This window comes from Lissotriton vulgaris, chromosome 6 (assembly GCF_964263255.1).
Source record: "Lissotriton vulgaris chromosome 6, aLisVul1.2, whole genome shotgun sequence".
Lineage (NCBI taxonomy): Eukaryota > Metazoa > Chordata > Amphibia > Caudata > Salamandridae > Lissotriton > Lissotriton vulgaris.
Genome location: NC_141694.1, coordinates 138,704,469 through 138,727,499, shown reverse-complemented (window position 1 = coordinate 138,727,499; position 23,031 = coordinate 138,704,469). Strand labels below are relative to the sequence as shown.

The 23,031-nt window shown below is 47.3% G+C and overlaps 1 protein-coding gene across 1 annotated transcript in view; it reads left to right on the top strand.

Annotated features, from left to right (window-relative positions):
* Positions 1-23,031, top strand: part of SDE2 (spliceosome associated SDE2) — a 200,834-nt gene that overhangs the window by 149,684 nt on the left and 28,119 nt on the right. The window contains exon 5 of the mRNA XM_086926176.1: positions 5,583-5,691. Coding sequence (XP_086782302.1) covers positions 5,583-5,691 — 109 coding nt within the window. The remainder of the gene's footprint in view (positions 1-5,582; positions 5,692-23,031) is intronic.

Here is a 23,031-nt window from a genome sequence, read left to right as displayed (position 1 = left end):
CACATTAGTAACTGGGCACAAGCCTGTACCTAGTCAGAGGAAGACAATACAAGGGAAAAAGAAAAAGAATTTACAGGCAAACAAGGAGAGCAGGGTGGCTTATAATGCAATGCAAACAGTTTTTTGAATAAGCACAAACCCACAGTAACTGCCGTGAAAATTGCAAATCATAAAACGAGCAGTACTGCAAAACAGTCGACGGACGTTTCGATCCCTATCTCCAACAATCTAGTGGGATCATCTTCAGGACTAAAATGAGCTTTGCCTGATTGGTCGAGTGAGCCTGTAGGGTTTAAACAGGGAGGAAAAAAAGGGGAAAGAAGATTCTTCATCAATTCGTTACATAGTGAAAGCTAAACAGCTAGTCAGTAACCACTCTTTACATGCAGGGTGCAACACGTGCACATGCAGTTGCTTGTTCCAAAAGGAACGGGTGGCTATGTGCTTGTATTTGGAGTGTGAAGATGACCGAGTTAAGTGGGACATACCGCGTTTGCTCATTGAAAGTAGTGCTCGGTTGCGGGATACATGGTGCTTTGTGCAAAAAATTGACAGGGTGGGGGAGTGTTGGCCAGAAGGTCGTCAAGGTTGTGAGTTAACCTTAATATAAGAATTTCTAATTACCACGGGCGAGGCAAGGTGGGCCGGACGTGGCTGAAAACACTTCAGTTGGCATTCAGGTTCCGATGTAGCTGGTGCCTATAAGAAGGTATTTCTATCATAAACTTTGCGAATAACAGGTTTAGGTAAATAAAAATTGGAATAGGGTTACCGGGTTTACCGTTTCTGCCTAGCAATTTTGTGCGCGGCGTCAGGAAAGATATTGGTATAAACCCAGTTTGGTCGGTTCAATTTGGACCTGAAAAAGAGTGGTTTGGTCAGAAATTAGGACCTACTGGGTGAAGCCGAGGTGGCGAGTTAAGTGCAGTGAAGGAGCAGAATATTACCGTTGAAGCCTAGCGTCTCTAGCGTGGGCTTGACGGGGAACTTCAATGGAAGTTTAGTCTGTGAAAAAAACATGAGCGATTGAAGGTTGGAAGTGAGTACGGGTGAAGGTGAAGGCGGCGAGTGCAGGCAGGTAATTACCGTAAAATGCGGCTTGTGATCTCCGTAGGCCGCTCAATAGCGTGGGCCTTTTCCGTGCGAGCCTGTAATGAAGGAATATAGAGGGCGCACATAAGGCATATTGGACTGAGAGGGGCCCTCGTGGGAGCCAGGGTAGTGCATCAAGGCAAGGCTTACCGTAATATGCTCGTAGTGGGGCCAGAATGGGGTCCCGTCTTGAGGCTCAATGGCCTAGTGCTGAGTGTCTGCATGCAGCGGCGCCTAATGTGGTCCGTGATTCTGGTGATGGAAAGTGTGAAAGGACTAGTCGGAAGTGACAGTGATTCCGATATTGGGCGCCATCTTGGAATGGTCAACCCAGCGAGTGAGTGAGATAGGTGCATACAGGACGAGGTTTCTAACATAAAAGGTCACAGAAAACCAACTGGTGATATAAAAAAAAGGGGGGGGTATAAAAAGGAGCACATACAGTTATATGGGCTCATGTCAAAGTGCGGTTCTCAGGATAACAAGGTCACAAGCTATTTAAAAACAACTGACATTTGGAAAAGTTAAAAATGAACACAGACAATTGTATAGGCTCATGCAGGAGGAAGAAAACCATTGATAGCCAGCTTATATTAGGCTAGTCCAATCCTCTGTTCTGTTGAGGCCATCCTGGATAGAGTTGAACTGTATGATGGACTTCAGCTCTTCTTTATTGAGTAACTGTCCCATGTTGCCACCTCTCGGTGGGAGTCTCAGTACTTTCAGGACAGTCCATTTCAAATCGCTGTCAGAATGTTTTTGGGCTGCAAAATGTTCCACCAGAGGTGCATTTAGAGTGCCGCACCGGATGCGACTTCTGTGTTGCCCAATGCGAATTTTTACCTTCTGGCTGGTTTGTCCAATGTAAACTTTTTGGCATGGGCATAGGATTAAATAGATGACATTGCAGGTGTTGCAGTTCGAGAAGGAACGACATTGTATAGTAACATTGTTAAAGGTAAAACTTTTTCCTTCTATAGTGCTGTCACAGTTATTACACCCACCACATTTAGCATGCCCAACAATGGGGGACAGACCCCATACATTATCAAGTGTAGCCGGAGGTAGAGAATTCGGTAAAGCAGCCCTCACAAGGTGGTCTCTGAGGTTCTTACTCTTTTTGAAGGCAAAAACTGGTTTTTCAATGGAGAGGACACCTGTGTTTAGTATTGGCCAGTGCTTGAGGATAGTCTTTCTCAATTGATTGGAAATTGGTGAGAAAGTCGAGACACAAGCTATGCGCTTAGAGTCAGTCTTTTCCTTCGGTGTGAGTAAGGCTTCCCTAGGGCAATACCAGGCCCACTTGGTAGCGTTTTTTACTAGTTTCTTTGGATATCAAAGCACCATGTATCCCGTCACCGAGCACTACTTTCAATGAGCAAACGCGGTATGTCCCACTTACCTCGGTCATCTTCACACTCCAAATACGAGCACATAGCCACCCGTGCCCTTTGGAACAAGCAACTGCATGTGCACGTGTTGCACCCTGCATGTAAAGAGTGGTTACTGACTAGCTGTTTAGCTTTCACTATGTAACGAATTGATGAAGAATCTTCTTTCCCCTTTTTTTCCTCCCTGTTTAAACCCTACAGGCTCACTCGACCAATCAGGCAAAGCTCATTTTAGTCCTGAAGATGATCCCACTATATTGTTGGAGATAGGGATCGAAACGTTCGTCAACTGTTTTGCAGTACTGCTCGTTTTATGATTTGCAATTTTCACGGCAGTTACTGTGGGTTTGTGCTTATTCAAAAAACTGTTTGCATTGCATTATAAGCCACCCTGCTCTCCTTGTTTGCCTGTAAATTCTTTTTCTTTTTCCCTTGTGTTGTCTTCCTCTGACTAGGTACAGGCATGTGCCCAGTTACTAATGTGCGACTTGTCTCGCCCTACTCTGTTTATACTAAAAAAAAAATTCCAAATAAAAGCTTCTAGGTCCGGCTGGACACTGAAGAAGGAAAAACACAGTCTTTATCTCGAGCCTGTGAAAATTATTTCTTATTTTGAGCCTCTACATTCCTGCGAGATTCAGTTCTTGACGTGGAAAGTGGCTTTCCTGATAGCGATCACTTCACCTTACTGCGACGCGTTAGTGAACTCCAGGCACTAACTATCCAGGAGCCTTTCATACAAATTCACTCCAACAGGGTGGTGCTCCGCACGAACCCAAAATTTCTTCCTAAGGTAGTTTCCCAGTTCCATATCAATCCGACTATTGAACAGCCTCTGTTCTTCCAAAATCCTGAGTCGGTGGCGGAGAGGATCCTCCACACACTAGACGTCAAGTGAGCCTTAATGTACTACATTGATAGGACCAAAGATTTTCTGAAAACGAAACAGCTGTTTGTTGCCTTTTCGCCACAACACAAAGGCAACCCCATTTCCAAAGCAGGTATTGCCAGGTGGATTGTTAAGTGCATTCAAATCTGCTGTCAAAAAGCCAAACGCACTTTAACAATCCCCCCACGGGCCCACTCCACCCGCAAGTTGGGGGCCTCCATGGCGTTCATTGGAAATATTCCTCTAGAAGACATATGTAGAGCAGCCACATGGTCTACCCCACACACATTTACAAAACACTTTTGTGTAGATGTGCACTCCAAACAGCAGGCAGCTGTAGGGCAGGCTTTTCTAAGAACACTTTTTCAAACTGCTGCAGCTGGCACAGGCGGCCGCCGCTAATGGAGGGACTGCTATGTATTCTATGCACAGATATGAATTCAGCAGCCCACATGCCTCGAACCGAATATGCTACTTACCAGTATGCATCTGTTCTTGGCATGTAGGGCTGCTGACATTCATATCGACGTTCTTTCCTTACATTTTCCCGCCGTGTGGGCTTTCACTTTCCAAGCAGCCAGGACAATGGCGGCCGCTTCTTTGCAATGAAATAGGTCTCGCATTCAGGAAAGTTTAAGCTTAATGTCTCGCAAATACGAGACCTATTGCATTGCAAATGCTTGTTCTATCAAGCTTACAGTATTTATCCATTCATATAGGTATATGGTGATATGGGCACAAGGTTTTTGTATATGTATATAGATGAGTGTATGTGTGTACATGTGTGTGTGTGTATAAAATATATATATTATAATTGTTGGTTTTTTTCAATGAATGCTTGGTTTCTAGAGTAGCATGCTACTTGTGGAATAAGCACTTCAACACCTCATCAGGGGTAGCAAGCGCTACATAAATGTAAACCTTTTTCCCTCTTCTGTCCTTCTCAATCCAAATAACTGACTATCATATCCACTACTCAAATTACTATCATATTTCACTATACTAATTCACCTCTAATCCTTTATGGGTTCTGGAGTAGGGTGCTACTCGCCGAAAAAGCGCTTTGACGCCTCTTTAAAATACTATATATATATATATATATATATATATATATATATATATATATAATTTACTTTGTGTGCTTTTATTAATGTATTTTACTTTTACCCTCCATCCGCTATGGGTACCTAAGTTACCTACAACACTGCTTACTATTCTGATTTAAGCATGCGAATCTATGAAAGATCCAATACTGGATAAGAAAATAAGTTACCGGTAACTGCAGTTATCCAGCATTGGTATCTTTCATAGATTGACATGCGGCTTACCCTCCTCCCCAAAAGAGGGTCCTTTTATAACTTGGAATTTATTATTCCCACTTGTGCTTAAAATACGAAGGACTTGGCCTCTGTTGGGAGTGTTCTAGAGGGTGCAATTGCCTGATTGGTTGTTTAAGTTTGGTCCTTTTTAATAAGGACCTAGATAGGCTATTAAACTGCCTTTTCCCATTGCCATTATTCCCTAAGATTTTAATACATACTGCTTTATTATAGTACAGTGGGACTCCCGCTTTGATGTCTGTGAATGATTCAAGTATGTGAATGTATGAAAGATACCAACACTGGATAACTGCAGTTACAGGTAAGTAACTTATTTTCTTACCTTCAGTAATGATCTTTCTGGTGGATACTCTAACTGCAGATCCCTCAGCAACCCACCTTTCTCCCCATATGTGGAACGGATTCCTTTGATCCATACTAAAAAGATTCCAATTATAGATGGGCACACTGGCACAGGCTGATTACTGAGGAATCAGGTGGACAGATATCAGAAATAAACGGTTGATGCATGGAGGTGGCAATTATAATGTGGACCTGATGTAATTTTGGTGGGAGAGGCTTGATGCAGAGCAACACCACCTACTGGCCTGCAAGGGAATTGCGGAGAAAAATCTTCAGATCCTGTCTGGCTCCTGGAAAGTATTCATAAGGTGAGGAATCTGCTTTTAGCTAGAGTAACCATCCGAAAGAGCGTTGTCAAAGGTAAGTAACTTGTTCACTGGATGATAAGTATGGAGAAAAAGGTTTAATGACGATTACCATTTTTTTCTAATTTTGACTCGTGGACCAAAAGCTAGGAGTATATTTCCTATATTTATTATTAATGGAAAACAGTTTTACAATAGTAAGTTATTTTTTCGTTTCATGAAGGTATGCAAGCAAGTTCAAGCAGTATGGTGCTGCCAGAAGCTAATGATAGCCGTAAGCGTCCAAATGTGTCAGAAATAAGAACAACATCTGGAAAAAAGAAATGCTTTTGGTAAGTTTGCTTTTTATATGCTGTGATAAGTGCCTTTCAACATGCCATATCTTTATATTACACTTATTGAATTAAAAAGATATCATTTTGAGTAATATTTGGCTAAATGTTAATTCAATCCTCCAGTTAACATTGCATACCTGTAATCGATCGTAAGTTGTGTTGTTCAGTATCAATTGTTTCTCTTTGTTAATAGATGTTCATTGTTGCTCCATGGTGGTAAAATTAGCACCATGGAGTAAAAATGAACGTCCGACTGAGAGGCTGAGTTGTGTTCTACACCCCGACCTCTCCCCCCAGAAATTCTAATCTGGGAATCGCACAATAACCTCAGGGCCCTGTAGTGTTGTTGCCAGATCAGCTTGCAGTATTGAAATTATGAAAGTTCTCCTGCTGTTTTTTTCTGTCCCTGTTTCCTGAAAGTGGGCCAGGATAATTTGACTCCATTGTAATGCTTCTGAGTGATGGGCATGCCTACTCTGTGTTGTGAGTCTACAGATCCGCTAATGGCTACACTGGCAGGTAATGAATGTGTTACTTTTTCTATCCCCGTCAAGGGATGCGATGGAACTATGTTATTGGAAGCCTATGTAAGAAAAGCTTGACTTGATATTTGTCTTAATGATTGGGTAAAGGTACCTTGTGCTTTCTAACGTGGGATTGCGCCATGTTTTCTGTTTTACCATTCTCATAGTTATCCTGATCATCCTAATGGGCTAGTCATTGGATTGAGTTCTCAGTAATCTTTTGATTAAGACCTATTATTCTGATTGATCCCATGCTTTTCTGCAGTGCTGTCAATTTTGAGATTAACCAACTTATTTTCTGCTTTGCTGTTATTTTAAAGTCAGATTATATCAGCGTTAGACAAGGGTTGCCACCTCAACATTTCAAAGATTTTAAGACTGTTCCCGTTACTTCTTGGTTAGGGTTCTCAATTTTATTTTAACCATTAGAAGCATGGAGACTAGAGCAATGCTTCCACTGAATTCTCTGCAAGAGAGTGCTTCAAAATGTTATGACTGCTGACACCCTATTTCTGTCTTGTACTGTCTTCACAACCTGTGCTTTGGGTGTCCATGTACCATATCAGGTGGTAGTTTCAGGTGGTTTTGTTTTTAGACTAACATCAGTATTCTGCATTGAGGGTCAAAACACGTGGCTAAGTGTAAATGAAGGTGAAAGGTAAGTTCACCTTCAAATTTACAGGATGCTCCTGACTTACATTAATGTGGAAGATATTAGCCATACTTCCTTTGAGATAGCTTTAGATTCCTACTCAAAAGGCCAGTAATTGGTAGCCTCGCTTTTCCTCACCTTTCTCTTAAAATAAGCGGTTCATTCCTAAAAGTGCCAGATTTACAATATTCGTTATCCGGCTGCCACTGATTGGTCTTTTCTCAGAATATTTTCATTAAACAATATTATTCCCATTTCGGGCATGCCAAGGATCCCATCCTGTTTGCAGTAATTAGTGTTTCTAAAGTTCTTGAGATATTAGGACTTAGACCCCTGATGTGAGAATTCTGGCACTGCAGATTGTAAATTTCCACCAGCAGTAACCAATGACCAGAAGCAGCATGGCTATGTGCCTTTCGAAATGGTGAACCTGTTGTCGTGTCCATTGGTGTTTGCAGCTTGCTGTTACATATTGGGCTCATCCATAAATTCAGCATAGGAGTAGCTGAAGGGGTAGCTTATGGCCGTGCTGGAGAGCAATTACATTACAAGTATAGTGAAGGTAAAGGATATGTAACTGTAATGTGTCTGGATACATGATACCTAAATACTATGCATTACCTCAACCTGCACAAAAAAGTGAATACTAGGGATCACATGCCAGAAAAAAGCAATATCCAACTTTAAGGATCGTTCCTAAAAATGACTAGAGCTCTCAATCACCGTGGTGGCATTCTTCATCATCTGGCACCTCCACACCATTGTGACATCCAGTTACACACAGTGCACGCGCACTACACTTCTTTTGGAGAACTATGTAAGGTGTACCTAAAGTCAAAAGGAAGACCAAATTAAAATGTTTTGGGAATTGGAAATATCACATTAAACTTTATTGTTCCCTCCCTATCACACAGTTAAAAGCAATGTACTCATAGGCCTGTTTAATGCGGACCCAGAAGTATGTGCCATTGACATGTTTCTATTCGCCATGGAAGTCAAGTGTGTGTGTGGCGAGGGGTGCGGGTTCTCCTTTAGGAGATATCCGTTAATTATCTTTATGAATGAATAGTCCCTCCCACACTCTGGATTCACCTTACTTCTGGAAGGACAGGCATTTTTAAGTGATACATGGAAATAATTTAGCAGCCTATAATGTTATATTGACCAATTCCATTAATTTGCTTTAAGGATATATCGGAAAACAGAAGTGTTTCTGTTCAAGGAACATTTCTGTTTTCCGTGCCATTTAAAAAATAAACTGTCTAGATCGGTATTTCTTAGATTTGGCTGCACCTTTACTTAATGGACCATATTTGACAAACAACTGGATGATATCCTTAGTTTTGTCTAGAAAAAATTTCAGAACTCCTCTCGCGTTATGTATAGAGACATTTCTCTGCTGAAGAAGAGAGAAGAGGGGTTATGAAAGAACATTGCTAAGATATTGATTTGGTTTACATGAAAATCCAAATCTAGTTTAGGGTGAGTACTCTTTACCACTCTATTACTATAGGAGTTTATATATTTCTTTGATATATAATATAAATTATATGATTCATGGGACTCTGCATGCAGATGTTTTAGCCACAAGGAAACCACCCTGCCAGGAAGTTTTGTAAGCAGGCTCAAATAGAAAGTCTATGAGTTTTGAAAAGACGATATTGAAATCCCATGACTAAAAAGGTCTCCAACTCTGGTGGAAAAGATTCTCTGCGCTCTCCAGAAAGCCCTTAACGACCTAGATCCTGATAAAGGCGGTTAGGCCAAGGCATTTCCGGTAGGCAGTAATGGCCGCCAGGTGACATCTTAAGGATAACAATGTTACACCTGATCCGCTCAAATGAAGAAGGTAAGTGGTGGGACACCTCACATAGAGGTAACCATGTGCTTTATGAATCGTATTATTAAGTAAAGCTTCTTCTTGATTGTTGGTGGCATCAAATTTGTTCTAAGAACACTAGATGCAGAATCTTTTCCATCAAAAAGAACAGGAAACTCTGCTGGAAAGGTGCTTAGCTTCCCTCAGAATGTTCATGCAATCCTGTGGGAGGTTCAAATGGCCATATTGTATAAGGGCAGGCGCCTGCATTATAGGGTGCTAAATTATGCTTTAAGTGGCCCTATTGTATGAGTGCTGGAGCCTACATATTATAGACTGCTAAATAATTTTTGTTTCGCATAAAAATTCCTGGCCTTCCTGAAGTATGGCTAAGATGTAATACAGAAATGTATACTTAAGAAGAACTGCAATGGAATCTCACACATATGTAGAACTAGTCGTGCTCTGGATGTCAATTGAAATTTCTCTGAAAGAGAACTAGGATTACAGGTCTGTTCCTTACAGCTTGCCTCGTGGTGCATCTCATAATCAGTCCTTTTAACTAATCTTGCCCCTATATTGGGCTTTCTCGTTATGACGAGTGTATTAGTTTTTTGTTTTTTTAATTTGTTTTTATTGCAGAATTAGAAACCATTGCATATAATAGATCAACCAGCACACTCATGGTGTCCCCACGCATGGATAAAATAAACAGTAAGTCGTACACAGCCATTTAGCCCGTATCCCGGAGGCCGGGCGGCATAGTAATCCATATTTCCAGCAAGAACATCACAGTGAGCATCCCGTAGGGATGATTGGTCAATAACAGCTTTACGTATCTGCGTTTTACCCCCCTAAACTCCTAATCCTCCCCCCATACCAGCCAGCAGTTACTAGCATTCTAGTTAGGTGAGCGACACTCGTGGTCCCGGACCCCAGCCCATTCAATGGTGGGCCCCTATCGCGTTGGTCTGATGTGTTCCTGTCCCTCCTTCGCTGCCTATCCGAGCTCTCCTGTCACGCTAGGGACACGTCCAACCCCGGGAATAACTGCTGTGCCTCTTGACCTGGGCCTCGGTGCCTAATATTACCCTTAAACAATCCCCAAACAACCCCCTCCCCCACCCCCCGCAACCGCTGACGATATGGGCCTTATTCTCATCACTACAATGGGGTTTGCTACAGATCGATTGATGCCGTCGCACTCTCAAGCCTCATGGAGCCCGTATACACAAATAGCTCATTCTTCGTCCTCCACAATGGAATCACGCAACGCCTGGACTATCATCTCCCACGCCCTCGCCATTTCTAAGCTCTTTTCATTATCAATCTTGACTGCCTGTCTCATTCGGAGCACACTCTCACATTCAGATCATCTCAGCAGTTCATTCACCCATCTCCTCACTGATGGTCCCTCCCTGGACTTCCAGTGCCAAGTGATTTCCCTCTGCGCCAGTATAAGCCCCAGATCCATGAATTTACTTGTCACCTTGGTATTCTTCGTGTGTTGGAACCAGAGCAACAGACACGCCGCCATGTCAAAATCCACCTCCCGATCAGTCACCGCATTCAGGAGTTCCCCAACTTCCAACCAGTATGTCTCCAGCTTTCGACAGCCCCACAACAAGTGATCTATATCAACCTCCATGCCAGGCACCTCGGGCATCGCGCCTCCTGCACCCGGAAATACCGCTTAATCTCCTCCGGGGTCAGGTAAGCCCTATGCAGGACGTAAAAGTGTACCTGTTGAAAGCGTGCATTCCTTGTCCCCTTCCATGTTCGCTTCAGGATATGTCCCCACACCGTGTCTGGGATGGGCCTACCTATGCTAACCTCCCATTTCGATTTCAGGCCTAGGAGCGGATCCAACCCCTCGTGCAAAATCCTATTATGGAGGCAGGTCACAGCTTTAAATGTACCTGCAGCCATCACGACATACTGGCAGGCCATGGTCGTTTCCGGCTCAAGGAGCCCTCCTTTCCAATGTTTCTGCACTGCCGCCACCACAGCCGCATGCAAGAGGAAGCTCCCGTCCGGCAGCCCAAACTGTTCCTGCAGCGTCTGGAAGGGGACCAACGTTCCATCTATATACAGATCACCCACCATCTGCAATCCCAGCTCTTCCCATTCCAGCAACGGAGACCAACCGCCACCATGCGGCAGCGCGGTCAGCATTCCCAATGGTATCTCCGGTGCATAAGGTCGGGACGTCTTTGCTCTCTTCAAACTCCTATGCCAACACAACCTGAGCGTCTTTTCCTCCATAGTGAGGCCTCGTAACTCTAATTTCTGCTACATAATAATGTAAGCCAGGATGTGGCGTTGTATACCATTCCCTCGCTCGTGTTCCGGCCCTCTGAACACCCTAGCCACGTGCTGCGTAAGAACCTGAAGCTGCGCAGCCAAATAGTACAATTCAAAATCGGGGACTGCCATCCCCCCCTCAAGCTTGGGCCTAAGCAAGGTGTTCAAAGCTACTCTACGTCGTCGGTGCCCCCAGAGGAAGTCGATTATCATCGTCCGCAGGTCCTTAAAGATCCTCTGAGGACTCAAAATGGGCAGCGTGCGGAAAAAATAAAGTAACCTTGGGAGCGCCACCATCTTCAATAGAGCTACTCTACCCAGTACTGACGAAGGGAGGGAGGCCCAAAAGGATATACAGCCTCTCAGTGCTCTTATACAACGCCCAATATTACCCTCCAACAGATTCGCGACCTCATGGTAGATGCGGACTCCTAAATAAGTGAAACAAGATGGCTCCCAGACCACACCCAAATCGCGAGGGGGGCAAGGTGTGTCCGCCTTAAGCGGAAAGATGCAAGTCTTCGTCCAATTAACCATAAGGCCCGACAACCGACCAAACTCGGATAACATATCCATCGCTCCCTCCAGAGCCCGCTCTGCATCCGCCATGTACAGCAGCAAGTCGTCCGCATATAGATATATATAGTGCGATTGCTCACCTCGTTCAATCCCCCGGTACATGACTCCTGACCTGGCTCGCGCTGCTAATGGTTCCATTGCTAATGCAAACAGCAATGGGGATAGCGAACACCCCTGTCTCGTCCCTCTACAAACCGGATAATCCGCGGACACAAGAGTGCCCAGGCGCACCCTCGCTGTGGCCGATGAATATAACACTTTCGTCCATCCACGAAACCCCTCACCAAGACCAAACTTCACCAGGACTTCTTCCAAGTAGACCCATTCCAGGCTATCAAAGGCCTTCTCAATATCCACAGATAACACTGCCGGATCACCATCTGCATCCGCAGCGCCATCCAAAATCCCAATTAGGCGACGAATATTGAGCGTCGTGTTCCTTGTAGGGATAAACCCTGCTTGGTCCCTGTGCACCAACCCGGTCATATGTGGAGCCAACCTGGTGGCTAGTATACGGCTCAATATCTTGTAGTCTACCGTCAACATGGACAAAGGCCTATATGACTTCACATCTGATGCCTCTCTGCCAGGTTTCAGCAATGGTACTATCAGCGCCTCCCTCATCGATCTGGGCAGATACCCCAACCTTCTAGCCTCCTCGTACACCACCAGTAATCTGGGCGCCAAACTATCCACAAACTTCTGGTAAAATTCAATCGGCAGGCCATCCACCCCAGGCGTTTTATTCCTCGCCATGTGTTTAATGGCCGCCCTGATCTCGGCGAGCGCGATAGGCCCTCCCAAGTCCTTCGCATCGTCGTCATCCAGCACCGGAAGCTGCATCAATTCCAAGTAATCACTGATCTCTGAGGCCTCCACCCCCAGTTGGCACTCATACAACTTCGCATAATAGGTCCGAAAACACTCCAGCACCGCTGTCTGCGAGTATACCATCTCCCCTGATGCAGTCTTTATGCTCAAGATTGGGCAGCCTCTGATTTCAGGATTAGCGAGCCTGGCCAGGAGCATGCCCACTTTATCCCTCTCAGCATGCGCTTTAATGGCATATTGCCTATAATCATAGCTCCGCAGCCGTTCCGTTTCAGTCGCCACTACCTCTTTGGCTTCCAATAACCGGGCTTGTAAGTCCGGTCGGTCCGGTCTACGCTGTTCCAGACCCCTCAACTCCTCTTCCGCTTTTGCAAGCGCATTCAACACCGATGTTCGGGCATTCGAGAACCTACCCATGCACACTCCTCTCAACACCACTTTCATCGCGTCCCATTCAGTGGACCTAGTATGAGCTGTACCCTCGTTTTCCCCAAAGTATTGGTCTATGCCTCGTTGGACCGCGTCACTAAACACCGAATCTTCCAAGGTGTCGGGCTGAAGCCGCCATGTTGGAATTGCGGATCTCGCACGTTGCCATTGTACGAATACCAACAAGGGATTGTGATCCGAGATGGTCCTGGTCAGGTATTCTGTATGGGTGACCATTGCAGCCAGGGAGCCACTGCACAGGACCGAATCGATCCTGACGTGTAAGGCGTGGAGGGCCGAGAAAAAAGGAATAATCCCTACTATCCTGATGTTGCTCCCGCCATACATCTAGCAGTCCCCACCTCTCTTGCCAATCCTTCCTATGTGCAGCTAGTCTACGTACTGGGGAATCAGCCAGTGGTGGGTGCGACCTATCCAATGCCACATTAGTGATCGAATTAAAGTCCCCTCCCAGAATCACAGGACCCGCCAAGAAGGAGGCCAGTGAGCACGACAGGCCATCAAAGAAGCGAGCCTGGTCAACATTTGGGGCATATACGCAGCACAAAACCACATCCTGGCCATATAACCTCCCCTCCACCGCCACATATCTACCCTCAGGATCCGCCAGCTGGTTCACCATCTGGAACGGTACGCCCGCTCGAACCCATATCAGCACCCCTCTAGCGAATGCTGAATAAGTGGTACCAAAAACCTGACCTCGCCACCTCTTCTGTAGCGCAGTGCATTCTTGTTTAGTTAAGTGAGTTTCCTGTAACATTGCGATCTGAACACCCCGCCTCACCAGATAAGCATGCACTTTGTGGCGTTTGATCATTGTTCGCAGTCCTCGGACATTCCATGTTAGGCATTTCAAATTAGGTAACGTCCCCATGATAATCCTTAACGATCCAATTCAGGTACAGCCAGTCATTGCCCACATCGCAGCAGTTGCTCCCCCCCAAAACAATTGTAGAAAAAACTCCCCATACCCCACTCACCAGGACAGAGCCTAATAACCCAGTTTCAGCCCTGTTCCAAACCTTGAACTCAACACACATCAGTTTAATCTGTGGTCGCCACCACAGAAGGCCTTAAGGGCCCCAAGGGGGTGAGTTATCGCCGACCCAGGGCAGGCGGAGCCCGCGCCCCGCGTCTTCCATCCCACACTGCTTATGCAACACCCTACCTGCCAGCCCTTCTAGTACCAACTGAGTATTTCTACGTGAGAAGCGCAGTGTCATAAGTCCCATACATGAGTTATTCATTAAAGATCCCATCAGATGTCTGTGGGGTGACCGCAGGGCCCTTTGAGCTCTCCGCCTCCGATAGTTCTTCTCCGGTCCTGCCTCCGTCCTCACCAGAGTCCGATTCAACCAGTCCACTCTCCTGTTGCGACCTCGTGATGCTCGCCGTCGCTGCCAGCGCCCCTCTTTTGTCCGCAGCCATTTGACCTTCCCTTTTCGCTCTCTGAAGCTTGTTACGCGAGCGGATTCGTTGAGATTTCCGGATCTGAAGCGGTTTAGGCCTCTCCCGCTGACTTTTACCAGTTCTGTCTGTGCCGGCGCGATACAACTCTAGCCACGACCACGCTTCATCAGGAGTCTGGAAAAATTGAGTGTTCCCATCCAGGATTACTCGCAGCTTAGCCGGGAAGAGCAATGAGTACTGAATGCCCGCCTCCCTCAGCTCCTTTTTCACCGCCAGGAAGGATGCCCTGCTCTTTTGAACTTCTTGCATATAGTCCGTGACTTGGCTATTTTCCACCTCAAATGGGCCCAGTGTTCGAGCCCTCTGGATTAACAGGTCCCGATCTTTATAGTGTAGGAGCTTCACCACCATCGGTCTAGGAGGGCGGCCGAGCGCCGGTGGGCAAGCCGGCACCCTATGTGCCTGTTCCAGTGAGAAGAAGGATGAGAGGCCCTCCGGCGCCACCACCGTCCGAAACCAATTTTCCATATAAGCCACTGCATCATCCCCTTCGATTTTCTCCGGCAGGCCTACAACCCGTACGTTGTTCCGTCGATTACGGCTTTCTGCATCCTCCGCTCGTCTCTCCAACGTGTCCAGGCGGCTGAGGATGTCCGTTATTTTATGTTCCGCGGTCACTACCGCCGGTTTCAGGTCTTTAAGCAGTTACTCATGGTCCTTTTCTTTGTCTGCCAGCTTAGCATGATCCGCCCTCAGGAGACCCAGCCCTGTGGCGACCTGCGCAATGTCCTGTTGCAAAGCCTCCTTAGTCGAGGTTATGGCCTCTAGAATATTATCCAGGCGCTGATTCAGCCGCTGCTCCTGCTCCATCATCAGCGGGGAAGCTCGGGCCTCACCTTCATGGCCCTGTTCCGCAATGGCCGCCCCGCCTGCAGCCGCCATTTTAGGTGCTTCTGGCGTCGTCATACGGCCGCCCCTGGTCTTCCTCCAGATCCCGTTATCCTCTGCCCGGGAGTCGTGCGCACCAACAGTTATCGTAGGGTAGTCACCCCTGCCGTGCTGGCAACTCCAATAACCAGGAGTACCAGGGCCGCCCGCTTCACTGTCGCTAGGGCCGGGATAAGGGGTGAAGGGGGAGGTATAAGCTGGTGCGTACAAGCTGTACACCAGTCCAACACTGGCCTCCGTACCCCCAGCTCCACCTCCCAGGCCCGTTCGGGTACGCCCCAGCTGCACCAGTCTCGCTGGAGGCTGTTTGCACCGCAGTCCGATTCCAGTCCACCTCGACCCTGGCTCAGAGACCACCGTACCATTCCACCGCCATTTTCCTCCCGCTTCGCACAGCACCTCTGACTTCTTCTTTCGGGTCTCGGCGGTATAGTCGGTCTCCCAAGAGCTCTCAGCTGCTCTCCGATGGTTCCCCAATACTTCACAGATAGATTTCGCGGATCAGGGATCCCCCAGGGTGTAGTTTTCGGGAGAAATAGCGGGACCTCGCGCGGAGCTGCAAGCTCACGCCGCCATCCCGATCGGCGTCCAAGCCACGCCCCCATGACGAGTGTATTAGCTCCACTCTTGAAGCTTCTCGAGCTTTTTAAGCGACCACTGGTTCAGCTTAATGGTGGAGAGCCGGCACATGGACAGATGTCTGACTTGAGCAATGCTGAAGAAGAGGTTGTACTAGTTTGTGCGTGCTTGAATAGAGAGCTTTGTGCTGCTGACAGTCTTCACCCAAGCAGCAACAGAGCTCAATCTATCAGAGTTTGTAAAGTGCGGCCACTCACCCGTGAGGGTCTCTAGACGCTGTGGGGGTGGGGAGGGGTTGGTTGGTGCTGCTGATCTGTCTGCACAATGGTGTTCAGTCAAAGAGCCAGGCATTGAGGTCCTTCCAGAATTGGGTCAGCGACGGAGATTGTCCAAGGTGGGTCTGCAGGGTCTTTCAGGTCTTTCCAGCAAGGTAGGAGAAAGATTTTCCTCTGGTTCTTGTCTTGTGGATCCGAGGAACGGTGGCCAGGACCAGCTGGGCCAAGTGGAGGTGTCTGGTGACGACGTGGAAAGAGTGCAGTGGTTCAGGTACGCTGGTCCTGCGTTGTGGAGGGCTTTGTAGGCGTGCAAGAGGAGCTTGAAGGTGATCCTTTTGTTGACTGGAAGCCAGTGGAGTTCTCTGAGGTGTTCAAGGATGTGGCTGCGGCGAGGGATGTCGAAACCAGTCTGGCTACGGCGTCATGAATGTTCTGACGTTTTTGAGGAGTTTCTGGGTGAGGCCGGCGTAGAGTGTGTTGTCGTAGTCCAGTCTGCTGCTGATGAGTGTATTGGTGACTGTTTTTCTGTATTTCGTGGGGATCGATCTGAATGTCTTTCGAAGCAGGGGGAGCGTGTGGAAGCATGGTGAGGAGACAGCATTGATCTGATGGGTAATTGTGAGCAAGGAGTCCAGTATGACCTGAAGCAATAAGGTTCTCAGCTGACAAAGGGCTGCTTACACAATAAATAACAGGTTCTGCTAGGTAGTGTTTGCACGCGTCTGATAGCTGCAAGTTGTTCCTGCTTGTAGCAATTCTCTGGAACCATGTACTTGGGCACGGGTGTGCATATGCAGGTTGATTCCAACTTCCTTTTCTCCTTCAGATGCCGCTCCAGCAAAGCGCTTTTCCTCAGTCCTGGGAGTATGACCATTATTTTTAAAGGAAGTCAGCAAAGGATTTTTCTTCTGGGCCCAGCCTTCCTTTACACAACTACGTGTAGAACTCCTTAAAGAAAAAGTAAACATTGAATAAACAAAAAGGGTTAGCTTGTATCCTGTTCAAAGATAGGTAGTCTGCAACCGGAAAACATCGTTTACAACGCAAGCGTTACAACCCGTGTCATTACAACGCATTTTTTACATCGCAAAATCCATTACAACGCATGTCATTACATCCCATAATCCATTACAACGCATTCCACAAAGTACCACTCCAGTGGAGTTAGAATAGTAATTGCCCTGAAATGTAAATGTAAATTGTAAATGTAAATTCATACTTGTATAGCGCACTACTCACCCGCAAGGGTCTCAAGGCGCTTGTACGAATACCGCTGTGGAACCCATCCTGGCTTTCCCTGTGAGGCGTCCACTCCTGAGCACACCCAAGGTGGGGGCCAGGCATCCTTAGCGTTTTGGGGGCAGTTGTGGAGATTAAGCAAGCTATTGCCCAGAGTTGCAGAGTGGGACTCCATGATTGGAATAGACACCGAGGCGAGAATTATCAGGTCCGTGGAATTTTGAGCCCAAGACCCGCCGAGGCGGGGAATTGAACCCTGGTCCTGGGCTAGACCTCTGCATCAGGGTCTGCCGCTCTAATCATTGAGCCACACTTCTCCACATGGATTATGCGTTGTAACGGATTTTGCGATGTAAAAAATGCATTGTAATGACACGTGTTGTAAAGTGTCATATTCTCTGCAAACAGCTGTCCACTCCAATTCAAAGTTGCTCCGAAGTCTTTTGCCAGAACCAGTCATGACAAAATGCAATTTTCATTACATCTGTGCCTAAGGCAACTGACCCAGCGGAGGTTTTACTCTGGGGGTGAATTCAAATCCAGGCGACCCATGACAATTGGGTGTTGTTTCTGGAATCTTCTCTCTCCAGCAAAATAAGATGTAGGATTTGGATGATTGGCACGTAGCCCAGATGCGCAGTCTTGAGCATGCCTTTGGCTTCAGTCTTCGTTTGAGTGTTTCTTCTGTCAAGCCACAGGCACATCTGCTATAAATGGCTGGAGCTGCCTTCACAACTGCATGTAAAAGAACAGAATAGCTGCTGGACTTTTAACACCTTAAACGCTGCCGTCGGCCAACGGTCGTCGCGAGTGCTACCTCCCCAGTGCTGCGCGCGGCCGTTGGCCGACGGGCCAGCGCTCGTTATTCGAACGTTCAGCACTGGGTGCTAAACGTTCGAAGCAGCTAAGTTTTTACGGAGGAATGTGAGGATTTGGCTCATATGTTTGGTCCATCTCAATTATTACAAGATTCCCAATAAATGTTCCCTTTCTTTTAAGTCTCATTGGTTATACATTTAAATGGCTTAGACCTACAGCTGTTACACCTCATGCTTACATTGCCCTTAAAACAATCTTAAGCAAGTGGAAAAATACAACCAATTAGTCTATCGCACTTGGTTGGAATGGCTTGACCTATATTAGGAGTCCAGACAACATAACACTTAAACAATCCACTTGGAGTGCCTCTGAGTGTTCTATTTCAGAGAAGCAAGACTTATACCTGCCAAAACAAAGCCAGATGTCGAAGCAGCCAGCGTGAGGGTGTAAGGCAGAGTAATGAGCTTACGTGGTGATGTGGACGTGTGAACATATTCCAGTGGCGCAGAGTTATGGGTGGGAGCAGGAAATGTGTTGTGCAGCATGTGGCAAGCAGCTCTGATTTGATAGTACAGTAGTTTGTCTAATGGGGTGGGTGGGTGTGTGTGTGTGTCTGTGTATCCGCACCAGTGAGTGAGGGAAGGAACCGACCGTTGGGTGTAAGTCTGCAAAAACATTAATGCCCTTTGCTCCTGCACGTCCAATTGCACCCTCGTCCTGTAACGGGAGAAACAGAGGGTTATCGGCTAGTAACGCAGAAGGCGCATATGATATTATGAGGTCAACGTGTCTACGGAGGCCATCCCACGCCCAGCGCACTCATTCCACTCTCCTAGTTTCAGCTTTAGAATTCTTGTATGGCTGGAAGAATGCTGTTGGGTGCGGCTATGTGGACGTTTGATCCTGCTCCACCGCTAGATGTGGTTGAAACGGGGTAGGATGGAGCCTAAAGTGAAAAAAAATATGCCTGGGTGCACAGGGCATGTAACTGCATATCTGGCGCTCCCAGCCCTCTACGCACGAGTGGGAGCATCAGGAGTTCATAGGAGACCCTCTGTTTTCCACCTGCCCATACTAGTGTGATCAGGTTAGATGGAAGACACTCAAGGAGCTGCGCCCTGAGTTGAAGTGGGACATTGACAAATAGATGTAAAAACGTAGGATGTATTCCCATCTTCACAATAGCTATGCGGCCTGCAAGGTATAGTGGCAATTTGATCCTCATCTGGATGTGTAACTCTAGCAATCCAATGCACTCCCATCATTTACTTTCCATGGCTCTTCTAGGTTGCTACTTAGCCATATGCCCAGATATCTGGTTGCTCCTGCTGCCCATTTCAGTGGATACTCTACACTGTCTTGTAAGGTGTCATGGCCTCCGTGAGCGGAATCAAGACTGATTTATTCCAGTTTATCTGGATTCTTGAGTACCCCCCGAAGCAAACCACCTCACATGTATTGGTTCCAAATGTGTCTGCAGCTCTTGTAACTAAAGGGTTATGTCGGCATACATTGACACAACAGGCCACATGTTGTAAGCTGATAACTTTATCAGCATGGTGCTGACGCAGTGTAGCTGCCAGTGGCTCCATAGCTATGGCAAACAAGAGCGGGCATAGAGTGCTTCCTTGGCTTGTGCCACAAGGGATTGCATCTGTTCCGAGACGTGTCCATTCAGCCCAACGCGGGCCGTGGGAGAGTATTTAAGAGTTGTATTTTCTGGATAAAGTTAGGGCTAAGCCCCAGGCTTCGCAGCAGTGGGAAAAGAAATGTCCACTCTAGGCTGTCGAATGCCTTGGTGGCATCCTAAAGAGCAGCCACTGCTGGAATGGAAGGATGAATATGGTGCACCACAGCAAATATGGTACTGAGATTATGCGATGTGGCACAACTGGGGATAAAGCCCGACTGGTCCGGTCTCAAGATCAGGGGCATGAGGGGCAATAGCCAACTCACCAATACTTTAGCGTATATCAATATGTTTATTAGGGACAGTGAGCAGTAGAAATCAGAAATCAGCGGGCTTTTCCATTTTTAATATGGTCACTATGTCTGCTTCCCCTAGAGGGGGGGGGGGATGTCCTTGAGTCTCTTGGTACATCTCTATAAAGTGAGGGATTAGTAAGGGAGCATTCTCCTTGTAAAAGGCTGGCATTAGCCTCTCAAGGCCAGGGTCCCCATCGCTTGGTAGGCTCGCGATGACCTGGGCTATTTCTTCTGATTGTATATAGGGACTCGAGATTTGCCCGATGGTTTAGCCATAGTAACTGAATGGAGTCAAAATATCTCTGTATTGTCTTTGGATCTCTCACAGGTCCTGCAGTGTACCGCTGAGCATAGAAGGAGGACATGACCTTAAGCAGCTCCGATGCGGAAGGGATCAGCCGGTACCCATCGTCTAGCAGTTCAGTCAAATATGTGGAGGTGTGAGGTCTGCGCAGCAATCCCGCTAACATTATCCCAGGGCGGTCCCTCTCACCATATCTCCGCGCCTATGCCTTCCCCTTTCCCAGGTAGCTCACTTCCCTGTCTGTCTCCTCTCAATATGCTGATAGTTTGTCCCTGATGTCAGCCAACACAGCAGGCTTGGGGTCTCTAGAGTATTTCCGCTCCAGAACCAGAATCTCCGATTCTAATATACCCAGTGACCCTTGTATCGCCTTGAGTACCCCTGATTGTTTTGCAATACAGGTCCTGCATATTACCATGTGTGAAATCCTCCTACAAAGTGGAGGGCGACTGAACCGACCAGGTGTTGAGCTTGAAGTAATCAATTATTGCTAGCCGGATTTCCTCCCAGAAAGCCACCTTCCACATTGCATGTGGTAGCAAACGCCACAGGAATGCGCGGGGGAGAGTCTGTGAGATCTGGACTACTTGCTTCACCAGCACGTGGTTGGAGAGTGTGCGTAGGAGATGTGTAATTCATACAGTCCAAGTGAGCACATCTCTGGACACAAGTCCAAGTCAATGTGGGACCAGGAGTTGTGAAAAGAGAAGAAGCATTTGCCTTTGCGTGCATTTTGATGTGTGTGGCGCCAAATACCTTGAAGCTGGTTATCTAATAGTGTTGAGAATGCTGGTGGCCTGTGGGTGATGCTGCTGTTTGCCAGAGCGGTCGAAGTCCCCTTCCAGCGTCACATTGAAGCCTCCACCCCATACCACTGCCCACAGACCATAGTCGGCCACCTCTCTCCAGACTTTCAAAAACTAAGTCTGGGTCATCGGTGTAGGTGCCATATATAGCCACCATTGTCATTGGCTGTTTGTACAACGTGCCTACCAGAATGACTTATCTGCCGTCTTTGTCTATTAGAGAATGAGTTGTGTGCCAAGGTAGCCCTTCTCTAAGTAGTATTGAGACTCCTTGACCGAAATTGGAATATAGCGAGGAATAATTCTCACCACACCAATGAGCACGTATCAGTGGGGCAGTGCTGGTAGTCAAGTGTTTCTCTTGCAAAAAGTACACATCAGTCCTGTGGCGGGCGAGGTATGCATGCACCAGGTGGGACTTACGACAGTTGTTAAGACCCTGTACGTTCCATGTTGGGTATGAGACGCAAGCCACAATGTCAGTGCGAATGCAGCTGTCATGATGTGCCACTTCAAAGTGCGGTATGTGGTTACTTTCTGGGATAGCATTTGATTGCCTGTCAAGCGAAGGACTAGGAGGGACACTAGCATAACCTTAAGACTTAGCGAGTTGTCCAGAATGACCCCACTCAGAAACAATTCAACCCTCCCAATACCCCCAACATCACATGTGTCTGTCAAAGAACCCCCAACATACATGCACCCACACCAATCCCCCAATCGGGTTGAGTCAACATACCCTTCCAGGGAGGAGGAGCTACGCTAGCAACCAAGATGGCCGCTTAAGCTCCCAGCTCCGCAGACCTCTGTCTTTAGCCAGATGATCCTGTTTATATATCCTGATCAAACGCCCAACCTCTGAGTAGATGAACTGATGCGGAGTCTGATGGTGCAATCCCGGGAATTTTATCGCCCCGATTGAGGGAGTTGTGTCGTGCTTTGGTTTTCGGCCTAGCCCAGCTTGTGAGCCGGGGCCACGAGTACTGGCCCAGCCGGGCTACAGTTGAACAACATCGGCCGTGGGACTCAGACAGGGTCCGGTCTCTTGCAGTGGAGGTCCTACTGGCCCGATTTTGATGGCAGTCATTTGGTCTAATTGGTATTGAGGGAGTGGTGACAAGACTGGTCTGTGGCTGTGGGAGGGTGTCCCAGTCCCAGCGACCCGGTTTCTTTGTCTCCCAGGTCTGCCGGACTGAGGCCCTCGCTTGCGGAGGCAAGATACAGATCGAAGCCTTCTGGCTGATAAAACACCCTCCGTTGCCGTCCGCTCCGCTCCTGTCTACTTCCCCGGAGGGATCCGGCGTTCCGGGGTGCACGTCCTTGTTTGATATAGAACGAGCGGAGATGGAACGGACGAACTGTGAGCCGTCCTTTAAGACCGTACTGGCCGCCATTGGGGCACTTCATTTGCATCTGGAAGCCACTGTTCACAAAATGATCGCTAAGCTCGAAACCGGGCATCCGAGTCCGGGTTCTGATCCATCGCAGGAACTACAACGAACTGAGTCTCCCACGATATACATGGTAATGGAGGATGAGGGCCCTGTGCAGGAAGAAGTATTCATGCCCTTGGTTAGTGTGCAAATGAGGAGTCGCGAACTGGGTTTTTCCAACAGGAACGCAACATCCACCATCGCTACCGATCGGAGTAGATCGATTTGGTTCTTTACTCCTGGGAACTTCTATTAGTGACTATCGGAAGGCAACAGCGTTTTTTTTCCCTCCCCAGCGATTTTATTACATTCATGGCGGAAACAACAGTTGGACTTAATGTCAATGAGGGAGATCCTATGTGTGGCTGCGGTTTACAAT